Source organism: Orycteropus afer, unplaced genomic scaffold, assembly GCF_000298275.1.
Source record: "Orycteropus afer afer isolate SDZICR_OR568_19922 unplaced genomic scaffold, OryAfe1.0 scaffold00123, whole genome shotgun sequence".
In the NCBI taxonomy this organism is placed as follows: Eukaryota; Metazoa; Chordata; class Mammalia; order Tubulidentata; family Orycteropodidae; genus Orycteropus; species Orycteropus afer.
Window position 1 is genome coordinate 2,872,722 of NW_006921710.1, and position 16,006 is coordinate 2,888,727.

At 41.1% G+C, this 16,006-nt stretch overlaps 1 protein-coding gene across 1 annotated transcript in view; it reads right to left on the reverse strand.

Annotated features, from left to right (window-relative positions):
* ABL1 (ABL proto-oncogene 1, non-receptor tyrosine kinase) overlaps positions 1-16,006 on the reverse strand; it is a 65,701-nt gene that overhangs the window by 3,667 nt on the left and 46,028 nt on the right. Inside the window, exons 5-10 of the mRNA XM_007944221.2 lie at positions 11,852-11,936; positions 11,049-11,226; positions 9,076-9,260; positions 3,442-3,594; positions 2,122-2,211; positions 1,389-1,553 (exon numbers count right to left, since the gene is read on the reverse strand). Of these exons, the coding sequence (XP_007942412.1) occupies positions 1,389-1,553; positions 2,122-2,211; positions 3,442-3,594; positions 9,076-9,260; positions 11,049-11,226; positions 11,852-11,936 (856 nt within the window). The remainder of the gene's footprint in view (positions 1-1,388; positions 1,554-2,121; positions 2,212-3,441; positions 3,595-9,075; positions 9,261-11,048; positions 11,227-11,851; positions 11,937-16,006) is intronic.

Here is a 16,006-nt window from a genome sequence, read left to right on the forward strand (position 1 = left end):
AAAAAAAAAAAAAAATTGGGAATCAAATCACAGATCCTGTTGCAGCTAAACACCCCATAATTCTACATTAAAACTGAGCTTGTCCTATTCCTTTCTACTTCCACAATCTGCAGTCCATTAGAGCTGAGTCCATTTTCAGCATCCCCTGAGCAGCCTTTACAAACTCAGACGCTTGGCACCATCCTCAGATGTTTCTACTAAGCTGGTCTGCAGCAGAACCCTGACCTCTGGTTTTTGGGGGGCAACCAATATGTCAGGGCCTGGCACATAAGAAGCATTGCACAATGTTAGCTGCTATTATTATTTTATTTTTTTTAATTTTTTAATTGTGATTTGGGTGAAATTTTACAGAACAAATTCACTTTCCATACAGCAGTTCACATACACTTTGTCTTATGACACTGACCACAATTTACCACAATGCAACAGCTCCCCTCCCACTTCCTCCCGATAGTTACTTCTTCCTTGTGTCCATCCCTTCATGCACTCCTGCCCCCTGAGCTGTCTCCCTGTGCATAAGCAGCCCTTCTTTCTCTCATGATTATTCTCTCCAAGGAGTTTATCTACCTCAGGTAAATGTTCGACTCATACGCCTGTCTTTTGTTTGGCTGGACGCCACAGGTGTGGGTTCAATTCCAGACCCGAAAGGCATCTAGGGGCCATAGTCTCAGTGGTTCCACCCGGCTCTGTCAGACTAGCAAACCTGGTCTCTCCCCCTTTTTTTTCTCCAAAGTGATTTTGACTTTTGTTCCACATTGTTCTCCCTTGTACCAAGGATCTCCTACATAGATCCCCTTCCAAGTGGATGACAGTGGTAGCCGGGCACCATCTAGTTCTGGTCTCATATACCTAGTATTATTAATAGGATCTTGAAACCCCTCCTGAACCAATCCCATTTCCCTCACTCACCTGGGAATAGCATCAAAAAGGCTAGAAGTCACGAGAGGACACTAGTTCTGTACACAGGACCTCCTAGACCTGGTCAGACCTGGGGGGCTTTTCCGTAACAGCTTTCACAACAAGCTGCTCTTCTTTCGGTTCCGTATTTATTACTATTGTATTTGTCCTGACAGAGCAACCACAAGTGCTCTGAATAATAGATGAAAAGGTAGATTTGTTTCTCAGGAGATTTCATAAGCACCTCTGCGTATTTGACAAAACTAACTGCCAAAGCCAATGGATCCTAGGTGACTCCTAGGAAGAGGAGGGAGATGCCGTGGAGGATGAGACCTTCCGCTTTCGAAAAGCTGGACCACTAATGTGGGATTGCTTGCCCTTCTAGGCAGGTTCCACTCACTGCTTTCCTTCTGCTCACACTGGCCCTTGACTCTCTGGTGGGGGAAGGGAGAAGAGCTGATGAGGGCAGAGAAGGTGGGGGAGAGACATACCGCTATCTCCTTGGCCCTTAGAGTGGGGTGTCTCAGGCATGTCAGGAGAGTCTTTGTGCTCCGCAGCTCTCCGGGAGGTTCTTGTCTTGGTGGGCAGCTCTGGGGCCTGCAGCAAAGTACTTGTAACACCTCGCACGCCTTTCTTCCCCAGTTCCTTTTCCACTTCTGAGAACCACATACAAAAAAGCCAGCAGCCATCAGAGTGGTATTATTTTGGTATGTTGGTGTTCTTTTTCTTTTTAAAGATAATAATGGTTATCTATACATAGTTATAAGGAGCTCTGATGGAAGTGGTTAAAGCATTTGGCTGCTAACCAAAAGGATGGCGGTTTGAACCTACCAGCTGCTCCACGGGAGAAAGATGCAGCAGTCTGCTTCCATAAAGATTTACAGCCTCGGAAACCCTATGGGGCAGTTCTACTCTGTCCTATAGGGTCACCATGAGTCAGAATTGAGATGGTAGTGTGTTTTGATTATGTGTAGTTATAGAAAAGAGATAGGGATGCTGAAGAAACAGCACTTATCTTTCAGAAAAACTCTACATGGTTATAAAAGATAGAGAGCTTGAAACTCAGCACCTCTGCCCAGCTTTCTGGTCTCAGATTAACTTGCCTGCCCATGTACTTCTACTGGAAAGTGAATTAAAGGGCCAGCGATTTAGTCCTGACATGGCCACCCCTCCTATCCCAACCTTCCAACCCACTGCAGAGCACCTAGGGGAAGGTAACTTTACCATCTGATATGCTGGATTCCTGAAACATTGTTTCAAAGGCTTGGTGGATTTCTGCAAAGGAAGGCCTGTCAGAGGGATTCCACTGCCAACCTAGACAGATGAGACCAGAGTCAGACCACTCATGAGGCCCTGTTCATAAGCTTAGGGCTTGCAATTCTCAAGGAAAAGTCTGAGAATTAAAGCAGCATTCCAGTGTTGCTAACCATCTTTTGCTATAACAAGTTAAAAGTGACGAAAGCCACTGTGTCCTACCATAAGCATTAGGAATCTGAAAAGACATTAGATATTGGCAAGAATATGGGATGTAAAACCCCAGAGAGATGTCTGACAGCAAGAACTGCATTTACAAATGTATTTTCCCCAACCCCACCACAGCTGGTACAGAGAATTACAAAACCAAGTCCCTCGCCTTCTATTCCACCCTTACTTCATGGATATTACAGTCTGAAATCCTTATCAGGAAAGAAATGTTAATTAAAGTGATTTAAAAGGCTTGCTAATGCCCAGCTTCAGGGAGGATGTAGAGAAAGTCACTCACAGACACTTGTGAGCACAAACTGGTACAATCTTTTCTGGGATATAATTTGGTAAAAATCTATCAAATTTTAAAATACACAAAGCTCTTTGAGCCAGTAATTCAACTTTTAGAAATACTGGCATAAGTGGGCAGAGATATAATCACAAGGATGTTTGTTCCTGCCTCGTTTATAATGGCAACACCAAATGTGTAAAACAATCAAACACTCATCAAAAGAGGATTGGATAAATGAACACACCCTTTACTGGAATGCTACGTGGCTATATGAGAGAAAGAGAGAGAGAGAGAGGGGGGTAGGTAGGTAGGTAGGTAGGTAGGTAGGTATCTAAGTAGATGAACATGAAAAGATATGCCTACTATACTAACAAGTAGAAAAAAGTTAAGAACATCATACAAAATTGTATAAATATAATAATTCAAATAACACCAGCTGGATAAGCATCACTTGGCATGTTTACCTACCATATTAGAATGTCTGGAGGTATGGCCCAGAAATCTGTATTTGTTGATAAGAACCCTAGATTTGGTATCTACCACTTGAAATTTTGCTTAAAAACAAAAATACTCTCACATATACATAATATCTATAAATTAAAGTATACAGAAGCATTCAAAGAGTTTGTAAAAATATGAACCAAACTGTTGTATTAGTTGCCTCTGAGGAATGGGAATGAGGGAGGAAACAGAATAATCTGATTTTTTACTTTATGTACACACTCCTGCATTGCTGGCACTTCTTACAGTGCCCACGTGTCATTTCTAGAACCGTCTGGGAGGCTCACATGCTCGCATGAGTTCATAGACTTTCTCCGGGCAGCCTTCCGGGCGTTCCATGCGATAGTCTTTCTCCAGTAGCTCATACACCTGGGACAGGTCAATTCCTGGGTAAGGTGACATGCCATAGGTAGCTATTTCCCAAAGCAATACTCCAAATGCTAAAAGAAAAAAGAAAGAGAAAGGTTGTTGAAGATGTGTAAGATTTAACCACACTGAATTTAAAATTGGTTACCTGTACAGCAGATATTAAAAATTACACCCTCAGAAGCAGCCCAGGCACTGACAGATTTTAACAGGCTTCTTAATTAACAACCCAGGACAGAATAGGACAGTATTAGATTTTCAGTTCATTCTCTACCACAGACTAAGTGCACTGAAGAAATTAAGAGGACTAAACTGATCAACCCTTATATGGTCTTTTAGGTGACACCTTGCTGGGTTATGTCATGGAAGGAATACAGGCCTGGAAGTTAGAAAGTCAAGTTCTACTCACAGCTCTGTGACTCGCTAACCTATGTGACTAGGTAGGACAGGTCACCATTCTTCTCTGGGTGTACAACATTATTTCTAAGGCCCCTTTCAACTCTAAAATTTTCATAAAAACTTTGTGGAATCTTTGAAAGGTTTCAATCAGAATAAATAGTTTATATTTCTTTCTCTTACAGATCCTTACATATATACCAAGCAAATGAATATCAGAGTAATTAAAACAATATATGTCAGGAGTCTAACAAAATCCAACACCCATTCATCTTAATAGGACTTGATGGATACTTCCTTAATAGAGCAAAATATATATACCCGAGACCAAAAATAAGCACACTAATTAATAGGGAAAAACTAGAAGCTTTCCCATTGAAGTCAGGATTTAGACAAGGATGGATGCCCTTCATCTCCTTTTCTATTTAACATCGCACAGAGCTACTGGCCAATGCAATCAGACAAGAGGAAAAACTGAGAAGCATAACACTTGGAGAAGGGACACAACCATCTCTAGCTAAGAAAATTTAGTAAAGTAGCACGTTACAAAATAAACATGCAAAAAGCAACAGTCTTCACTAGACAGAACCCTTTTGAACTAAGTTAGGGCTGGAGACAACAGTATAAATTCATTTCTAGCTCAGTATATATACAGATGGAGAGATACAGAAACAACTATAAATGCGCCTATATACATGTGTTAGTGTATGTACATATAGTACCTAGTTCTGTATGCTCAAAGGACCTAGAAGCAGTTAACATTCCAGAAGCAACAAGATCCAGAAGCACAACCCAGTGTCCAGATCTTGGTTTCTAAATATCATTCTCCAATAAAAGGAACCAGAGCTCCTTGGAGAAAGGTCTGGGATAGGGAAATACAATATAAGCCAAGAGGAAGGAAGTACTCAAAAACCAAAAAGATGAGGACATGTCAAAGGGGCAGAGGAAACAATCTGAATGAACTCCCAATGATCAAAGCTGGAACAATATAAACATGAAAATAAGTAGTGTAGTACTGGATTATAACCCAAAGTATGAAATAAGTATATATGAGTCCATATTGATACAAATAAGTGGATGAATAAATAAATTAGGGAGATGAGACAAATCTTTACAGAAGAATTCCAAATAATACATGTAAATATTCTCTCAGGAGGATGGCTTTAATCTCCCCACCCCACTGAGGGTAGGCTGGATTCAGTGACTTGGTTCTTAAGGAACAGAACAAGGAAAGCAAAAACTGGCACCTTTACAGTAGAAAAACCTGGTAGTCCTTAACCAAGTGATGAAGGTTAACACTGCTGGTGATGTCATATGGTTATCATATACCCCTCATATAATGTCACCTTTGCTATATTCTTTCCAAAACCCCTACCCCAATCTAACCACAATAAAAACGTCTTACAAACCCAGATTAGGGGATATTTTACAGTATACCTAGCCAGTACTCCTCAAAACTGTCAAAATCAAAGAAAATAAGAAAAGACTGACAGACCACAGGGAGACATGACAACTAGATACAAAGTAATACCATGGAGATGCCCTGAACTGGACTGTGGAGCAGAAAGAATACTAATGGAAAAACTGAGAGAATCCAAATAAAGTCTGGAGTTTAGTTAACAGTAACCAGTGCTGGTTTCTTGACTGTGACAAATGTGTCATGTTAACATCAAGGGAAACTGAGTGACAGGTACATGGGAACTCTGGCAATATCCTGGCAACTTTTCTGTAAACCCAAACTTATTCCACAATAAAAATTTATTTAAAAAAATCAATAACTTTCATAAATAAAACAAATCAGATGTTATAATGGAAGAGAAGACTCCATTTATGATAGTAATAAAGAAACAAATAAATAAATACTGTACCTAAGTGTAAATTTAATAAGAAATCCCAAAAAGAGATTTAACAAATATAAAGATATACTATTCTTGGATAAGAAAATACAACTGCATAAAGAGGTCAGTTCTCCCTCAGTTAACTTATAAATTTAACATGATCTCAATAAAATAATAAACTATGGTTCATCCATACAACAGAGCTGTAAAAAGGAACAAGGGGTGTTTCAATCTACTACTATAACATGATCTCCAGAATACAAGAGAAAAAAAGCACAGTAGAGAAAATTGTGCCCAATTTGCTATAATAGTCCTAAGAAAGGGGGGTCTATGAATACATATACTGATCTGGACCAAAAAAACAAAACAAAACAAACCCCCCAGGAGTATGCTGGAAAAGGATGAAGGGGGCAGTGACTGTTTTACATCATTATAAAACAGAACCACATGGCCAGGGAGGGGTGGGTAGGTGGGTGGGAAGGAGTAATCCTTGAAAATCAAAATTAACTTTACGCAAATGAACTTAAATCTCTATTCAGCTGATGGCATACCCACCAGAGACGACTGAGCTAAATGATTTTACTGTATGTCCCAATAGAATACATCTTAGGGATAAAAGGAACTGCAAAAACCAAACCAAAACCTCAAAAGCAAAACTTCACCTGGATATTAGTAATATGAGTTGTGCTGCTGATGGTGGCGCTGACAGCAGGATTCTTGCCTGCCGCATGTGCGTTACCAGGCAGAGCACAGGAGTAATTCTATCTTTCCTGGTGACACTGAGAATGAGAATTTTTGGCATGAAAGAAAAGTGACAAAAATAGGAGACGTTAAATAAAAAAAAACCTGTATAATGCTAAATTTGAATTGAGACCATTAATATGAATCTACGATAGTTTGCCCTGGAAAAAAAAAATTTCCCCTCAAAATAGGAAACAAATCCTATTTCTGTCCTCTGAAAATGCCCAGAAACACTATAGCAATAAATACTCCCAATATTCAGATTACAGTCTTAAAATTACACTTTCAATTAAAAGGAATTAGGACTCCTTGGGAAAGTGGCTGATTCCAAGTCTGGGGCAATGTCTTAGTTTTCTAGTGCTGCTAAAACACAAATACAAATGCACGGCTTTAACAAACAGAAACTTATTCTCTTTCAGTTTAGGAGGCTAGAAGTCTGCGTTCAGAGTGCTGGATCTAGGGGCTAAGTAAAGGCCTTCGACCTTGGGCTTCAGCTCTGCCTCTTGTTCCAGGCCCACTAGAGCTGGAGGCATCTTCTAACTCACACAGCTGCTGGCTGCTGAGGCTGACAAACCCAAGGTCAGCAGGTAAAACAGCACAATCCCAACATCAGCAGGCAACACAGCAGGCCACTGGTTCAAGTCCAGAACTGGAGATGAAGACTCAGCCAAATGAAGGAACCAAATGTGCCAAAAAGCTAGAGACCTTTTCCAAAGCTTCTCCATATATACTGGAAGCAGGCCACACTCCCAGTCAACTACTTAGCTGCTCACAGCAGATTCCATCATGGAGGTGATTATAATCTCATCATGAGGAATAACTACATCCAGCTACCAAGCCACTCAAAACCATGGCCCAGTCAAGTTGGCACACAACCTTAACTACCACAGGCAGGAAATGTACAAGACAAACCTGGAACATTCTGTCATTTCAGACAGCATGAAAGCTATCAAAGATTACCAGTGTCTTGTAAAAGGACTAAGAACTAATTTCAAGAGGTTCCCACTAGTCAAAGATGGGACAATTTGAATACAAATAAGAAAAATAACTGCAGTAATTGAAATAGAATCGAAACATATCAAATATATTTAAATCCATTTACATAATTTTATAATACCATTTAATAATACCACCAAAGAAAACTGCAAAAACCTAGCTGGTAACCACTGGAGGATATTAGGAAGCAAGCTTATATTCTGAAAACTGGTACTTAAGGCAAAGAAGCAAGCCTTTATCCTGCCTATCCCAGATGAACCGTACCATCGGGCAACCAAACAGTAGATGACAGAAGTTCCTCTTATAGGTGTACTCAACTAATAAATAAGGAATGCCAGGATTAGAATATTACTATCCTGAAACCTGCAATAAAGTCATGCATGTAGGCCCCTGAGAATCAACAACTGGTAAAAATCACAAAAAAGTGAGAAAAGCGAGCATGATTTATCTGCTGATGAAAGAGCATGCCACCCACCTCCTAGGACATAATTTTATCAAAAGAAAAAGTCTAATCTCAATGGGATCAATCGTCTAGACCCAACTACCAATTTACTAGAAATACGGAAGATAGAGGAACACATTAAATTGTTGTTGTTGTTAGGTACCGTTAAGTCGCCTCTGACTTATAACGACCCTATGTACAACAGAACCAAACACTGCCCAGTCCATATCAAATTATACCAACAAATTACAATCGGCAAAAATCTGGATGCAGGAAACTCTAAAGGACAAATGACTGGGTTTCTTCAATAAAAACATAGCAAGCGAAATAAAGAGAGGGAAAGGGAACCTAACAATTAAGTGAGGCTTAAGAGACACATCAACTAATCACACCATGCAAACCATATTTGGATCAAATTCAAACGGTTAAAAAAAAATAGATGGTTATGATTCAATTGGAAATTTGAACACTAAATTATTTGATAATATTCAGCAATTATTGTGAATGTTGGGGGTAGGGGCATGGAGATTATGCTAATTTAAAAAGTCAGCTTTAAGAAACACATACTAAAATATTTACGGACGAAATAATATGATGTCTGGGATTTGCTTCAAAATAATAAGGGTGAAAACAGGATACAGATTATTTAAGCTGAGTGACAGGTATATGAAGTTCATTATATGACAGACAATCTTCTTTAGTACATGCTTACAACGGTCCATAACTGAGTTAAAAAAACAAAACGTAAAAAGAAAAAAATTGTCACATGAGGCTTCAGAGAGTAGTAGCCCAAAGTCCAAACCAAATCACCCAGCATTCCCTTGCACAGAGCAAGCCTCTAGGTGCCTGCAATATCCAGTGAACCCAAGCAGCAAACTTAAGATGAAGACACAGATCTATGATGTAAAAAAAAAAAGTTATTCTGCATCTGAATAACCGAGAAAAAAAAGCTCACTCTGACTTTACTCTGGAGAAACAACATAGGGGAGAAAAATTTTAAAAGAAAAAAATGAGAAGGAAAAAAAAAGAAATGAAAGAGATAGGAAGATGAGGATAAAAGGCAGGGAGAGGAAGAAAAAGAGGGAGAAAGTCACCCCACCCTCCAGCTGGCAGAGACTGTATGGAGAGGCAGCAGCCCTTACCCCAGACGTCGGACTTAATGGAAAACTTGTTGTAGGCTAGGCTTTCCGGGGCGGTCCATTTGATCGGGAACTTGGCTCCGGCATGGGCTGTATAGGTATCTCCTGTCATTAATCTGCTCAGGCCAAAATCAGCCACCTTTACCAAGTGGTTTTCCCCTACCAGGCAGTTTCGGGCAGCAAGATCCCTGGGAAAGGAAAAAGTTCATCCATGAGCGTGCCTGGGCAGTCTCCCAGCTTCACAGATTCACCACCACTGAGTAAAGGTACAATACTGACAATGGGAAAATCAAGTCTGGTCCCTGGAAAACTTGCATTGACTCCCCATCGGAGAGCAGTGCTGTTCCTTGGCCAACACACACTGAGCTCCCACTGCAGTGAGAGGCGGCAGAGTGTGGTGCTGGAAGTGGGCTCCCTGGCCCCGTGACCTGGAGCTAGTTTATTACACTGGGATTCAATTACCTTATCCGTAAAATGAAGGTAGTAATAACAACGCCTACCTCTTAAGTTTGTTGTAACTGGTAATGAATTAATATGTAAAGTGCTTTACCTGATGCCTTGGGCATAGTAAGTATTAGGTATTTGTACCCAGGGGAACAGTCCATGATTGCAAGAAACTGACAGCAAAGTGAATCTATTCTTGTCCTAGCCGGAATCTAAAGCCCATTGCACTCTTAACGTAAACTGTGTTTCTTTTCTCTTTCTTCCTGATGCTTACCTAAATATATCCTAAAAACTCTCTCCTGTATCATCAGTGTCCTCTTGCCTCCCGATTGTCCCAGAGAGGCAGGAGTCTAATCTTTGGTTCATGGATGTTAGCCATGAAATCACAAGGCAAACTGGATAGGAGGAATGAGAAGCAGTAACAGCTTAGGGTGATGGCTGTGTAAGGTACCTTGATCATCAACAATCAGAGACAAATTAAATACAGAAGAGTCATGCCTAATAGGATTTTGGTAAAGCATTTTACATTTGTCTGAATGAAGAGGGAATGGACCCAGCCACGCAAGGCAAACCAGAAGTCAAGAAATCTCAATTTGCAGCATCAGAAGGCTCACTTTCTTGAGTGACAGGAGCATCTGCATCCTGGAGCACAGAAAATCTGTTTTACAAGGAACCGCCAACATTTCACACATGATACTTTTATTCCTCACTATGAAATCTCATGTACAGGTTTCATACTTCAGTTAATTGGGTAGAAAAGGTCACAACTGTGGCGTGGAGAACATCTTGTATAAAATACTCCTGCAAAGCCCATCAAGCTCTGTCTTGCATATGCCATTACTTTGCTAGGAAGCCATTTCCACCAGCAAAGAATGCAAAGGCCAAGATAATTGTGGTATATTTGAAGGTCAAAACACTCCAGTCTTTAAAACAGCAAAGATGCTTAATTTAGACCTACACATATATAATTCTGACAATAGTGGAAACATCCCTGAACCAGATGACAGCAAGCTAAGTGCAGAATGAAATGATAATAAAGAGAAGGAAAAGGGGTGGGGGGGACTCACAAAAAACCAAAACTCATATACTGGCTGTTACCATGAGTTTATGTAAAAGCACTGCCAACTGCTCCCAGGAAGAGGTCATTACTGATGAACGCTGGCCTCAGAGGAACAATGCTCACTCTATTTCACAGGGAGCTGTGATTATTAGGAAGGATGCCTTTTATGCACTTCATTTAATATTCCACTTAGTCCAAAACGGTTCAGAAGTGAAATATTTTTTACCCTGGGGATTAACTGCTCCAATGGTCCAGGGTCTAGGCCAGGCTGAATCAGGCCTGGACCCATGCCCAAAGCCAGCTATGTCAGGAACCAAGCATTTGCCTTTGTTCCCAGGTCCAATGTGTTGCCAGCTCTAAAGTTAGAAGCTGAGCCATAAAACCACACAGACTGGGGCTTTTTTAAATAAAAGGCTGCCCAGGTGCCACACTCTGTGGCTCTGCAGGGAGGGCTGCTTTGCCAGGCTCCCACCTGTGGATGAAGTTCTTCTTCTCCAGGTACTCCATGGCTGACGAGATCTGAGTGGCCATGTACAGCAGCACCACCGCGTTCACCTCTTGACGATTGCACTCTCGCAGGTAATCCAGCAGGTTCCCATAGGTCATGAACTCGGTGATTATATAGAACGGGGGTTCCCGGGTGCAGACCCCTGCCAACAAGACATTAATGGCTTCAGTGTGCTGTTCGATTCCCGACCGAACAAGCATCCAAAAGGACAGGCACTAAAGAAAAAGGCTTTCTGACTTTGCTCCAAAGTCTTGGGCCCAACCTTTAGTATGGTTCCCTACACTTGTGGCTTAAGACTGTGCTCCTACAAGAGAGACACAGCCATATTCTTTTCTTTCTCTCAAGCCAATGAACTTGTACTTATACAATAAGAGGCGCTGCAAAAGAAACAAAGACCAGGCCCACACCAAATGATATAAACCACTGACAGTTTACCCTCAAATCACCTCTGATGGTTGTCTACATACAGAATCACTTGAGTGAGAAAAATCTTGAAAATTCTTAACTTTCAGAAGCCAATTTGAGATTTACATTCTTTGAGTGCTTTAGGTATCAATTTAAAGTAGTAACACTTTCCCCTCTCTCACACGTATGGGCACCCTCCCCCCAGCCCCCATAGCCCTTTGACCAGAGGCTGGATGGGGGTAAAGATGCATCCAAGTCAGAAATCTGACTACAGTGAGCTGCTTGTCTCTTCTTTAATAGCCTCTTAATTAAACCCTGTGAGGTGACGCAAAGTCCCTCTCTTCAGAGCTCTGCACACCTACCAAGCAACTGCACCAGATTAGGGTGCTTAATCTCCTTCATCACTGCAGCTTCTTTCAAGAACTCTTCCACTTCCATAGTGTCCTCCTGTGAAAAAAAAGTGGTGAAATTACTGCAGCAAGGAAAATGTTTAAATGGCAGAGTATGACTTGAATAATGGTTAATATAAATAAGAGCTTCAAATACAGCCGTCCTGGCCCACCGTCTCCACTGCCATGCTGCTCTGGACATGTTCAGAGGCAGCCAATCACCACCCGGATGGCAGACACTTCTCCCTCACCACTGAACGTTCTGCAGGCACAACCAGGGCAACAAGTCACAGCTGGCTCGCTTATGTCAGTAACTTGTTCCGATGGCTGTTATGCAGAATGTATTTGTTCCCACCATTTGTATGAAGTTAGGTATGTGTGTATGGAGGAGATGTGTACTGGCAAACAACAGTAACATGGTACTACTTTCTCTGTGATCACCTTAGGCATCAAATCAACTAAGAAATTCCTAATTTTCAAGGAGTCATAACACCCTTAAATTAAAAAAAAAAAAAATCACTTGAGTAATCTGAAATCTCTCTAATTTAAGGGAAGGGACCCTGGTAACAAAAATATACTGAGTAACTAAAGAAGAATGATGCCTCAAAATACGGCAGAAAGAGAAGACGCTGAACTGCTCATGAATGCAGTGTCACTGAACTCTTGATGAAGCAATCACTGCTATCCGTCAGGTCAATTACTCAGATGCTAAAATCAGCCTTACTAGCAGCTCCCCTAACAACAGACTCACAGCATCATCAGTACATGTCACGATTTAGCAAGTTCACAGTATCTAAATGCCAAGGGGGAGAAAAGGATATATTAAAGGCCCAGAGCAAATGGGATAATGTTTCTACATTTCCACAGTTATTTCCAATCTAGGCTCAAGTCAGAAGAACTGTGCCCCAGGCCTGTGTTAGATCTCATTACATAGGAACCTGGGCTTTGGCTACGCATAGGTACCAGTCATCCTCTTTTTCACTTTAAAAAGAAAAAACCACCAACAACCCATCGTCCTATATAAACTGACCATCAAAACAAGAAGCAGTGTGCTGGTGAGTAACAGGGTCTCAGCTGTGACAACCTGACTATAAGGCCAAAGAAGGAAGCAAGATACTGCCCCTCTACATTTTAGCAGTGTGAAATTTGTCTGAAGAGAAAGCTCACTGGTGTGGCAGATGGGGGTGGACTTCTGGAAAAGTAGAGTGCCTGAGGAATGTAATTAATTATTAACTTGATTTTAAATACGTGACCCTAGACACTGTACCTGTCCCTTGGGAGACAGAGAGTTAAACTATCCTCACTAGAGCACTCACTGTGGTTGCCCCAATTCCTAACCCCCGCACGTGGGAAGGCTTGCAGAGGACAGGACAACCTTCACTTAGAACTTTCCTGCCTTGGTCAATCATGTTTATAAGCGAAGCATGACCAATGAGAATATGCATCAGTCTATTATCACTTAGTGAGGGCTCTATGAGATTGAAACTTAGAAACAATTTATTGCTCTTTCAAAATGGCGAGCTACTTTTAATGCCAATTAAACATAGTCGGTAGTCATTGTGTCAAGCTATATGGGGAGGGGAGAACTCATTCCTGCCACCACCCCACTAGCTGTTTGTCTTCCGAGCCCTCTCTGCTCCTTAACATGCTCAGAAGATCGTGACATTTTTGGCAAGGAGTGCTCCGATTTACCAGGTGACACACTAACGTCAAAGGCTGGAGAGGAGGTTTGCCAGAACTAGGGAATTCCTTGCTGCTCACATAGGCATTCAGGTAAGGGGAGGTTGGAGAGGTTTCAGATAGCTAAGGGAGACAAACTGGTCTGCTAGTTTGTCCTACTGTGGTGACGTGTCGCTGTGAATCTTGAGGCTGTGTCACTGGTGTTTCAATCCCAGCGGGGTGCACATGGTACACAAGTCTCAGCAGGGCTTACAGACTGACACAGACTAGGAAGAACGAAGAGGCCATCCACTTCTCAAAGAATTGGAGAGGGAAAACCTTACGTATAGCAGAGAAACACTGACTGATACATTACTGAGCAACCTTATGAATAGTCCAGAAACATCTCCAAAACAGAGGAGGATGAATCACTTAGGTTAGAAAGCTCTCAAAATAGGACTGGGAAAGCACTGCATCATCAGAATAAAACCAGCCTTACTCATATGGATAAGGTAAAGCTTTCGAGACCTCCATTTGCTGATATGGCATGACACAAATGGAGGAGAAACAGCTGCAAACATCCATTAATAATCGGAATATGGAATGTACAAAGTATGATTCTAGGAAAATTGGAAGTTATCAAAAAGGAAATGGAATGCATAAAGATTGATATCCTAGGCATTAGTGAGCTGAAATGGACTGGTTTTGGCCATTTTGAATCAGACAACCATATGATCTACTATGCCGGGAATGACAGTTTGAAAAGGAATGGCGTGGCATTCATCATCACAAAGGATGTTTCAAGATCTGTCCTGAAATACAATGCTGTCAGTGACAGGACAATATCCATACGCCTACAAGGAAGACCCATTAATATGACATTTATTCAAATTTATGCCCCAACCACCAAAGCCAAAGATGAGGAAATTGAAGATTTTTATCAACTTCTGCAGTCTGAAATTGACCGGACATGCAATCAGGATGTGTTAATTATCACTGGTGACTGGAATGCAAAAGCTGGAAACAAAGAAGAATCACCGGTAGTTGGAAAATTTGGTTTTGGTGACAGAAATAATGCTGGAAATCGCATGGTAGAATTTTGCAAGACCAACGACTTATTCATTGCAAATACCTTTTTTCAACAACACAAACAGCAGCTGTACACGTGGACTTTGCCAGATGGAACACACAGGAATCACACAGATTGACTACATCTGTGGCAAGAGGCAATGGAAAAGCTCAATATCTTCAGCCAAAACCAGGCCAGGAGCTACTTGTGGAACAGAGCATCAAATGCTTATATGCAAGTTCAACTTGAAGTTAAAGATAATTAAAACAAGTCCATGAGAGGCAAAATATGATCTTGAATATAGTCCTCCTGAGTCTAGAGACCATCTCAAGAACAGATTTGATGCATTGAACACCAATGATCAAAAACCAGAAGAACTGTGGGATGACATCAAGAACACTATCCATGAAGAAAGCAAGAGGTCACTAAAAAGATGAGAAAAGGAGAGAAGACCAAAACGGATGTCAGAAGAGACTCTGAAACTTACGCTTGAGTGCAGGGTAGCTAAAGCAAATGGAAGAAATGACAAGACACAAGAAGAGCTGAATACAAGATTTCAAAGAGCAGCTCAAGCAGACAAAGCCAATTACTACAATGAAATGTGCAAAGACTTGGAGTTAGGAAACCAATAGGGAAGAACACGCTCATCATTTCTCAAGCTGAAAGAACTGAGGAAAAAATTGAAGCCTCAAGTTGCAGTACTGAAAGATTCTATGGGCAAAAACATCAAAAGAAGATGAAAGGAATACACAGTCACTGTACCAAAAAGAACTGGTTGATCTTTATCCATTTCAGGAGGTGGCATATGATCTAGAACCAATGGTATTGAAGGAGGAAGTTGAAGCTGCAATGAAGGAACTGGTGAATAACAAGGCTCCAGGAATTGACGGAATACCCATTGAGATATTTCAACAAATGGATGCTGCACTGGAGGTACTCACTCGGCTATGCCAAGAGATTTGGAAGACAGCTACCTGGTCAACTGACTGGAAGAGATCCATATCTGTACCCATTCCAAAGAAAGGTGATCCCACAGAATGTGGAAATTATCGAACAATATCATTAGTATCACATGCAAATAAGATCTTACTGAAAATAATTCAAAATTGGTTGCAGCAGTATATTGACAGAGAACTTCCAGAGGTGCAAGCTGGATTCAGAAGAGGATGTGCAACAAAGGATATCACACTTGCTGTCTGATGGATCTTGGCTCAAGGCGAGGAATACCCAAAAGATGTTTACTTGTGTTTTATTGACTATGCAAAGACATTTGATTGTGTGGATCATGACAAATTATGGATAACACTGAGAAGAATGGGAATTCCCAAACACTTGATTGTACTCATGACCATGAGGCTGTCATTCGAATAGAACAAGGGGACACTGCATGGTTTAAAATC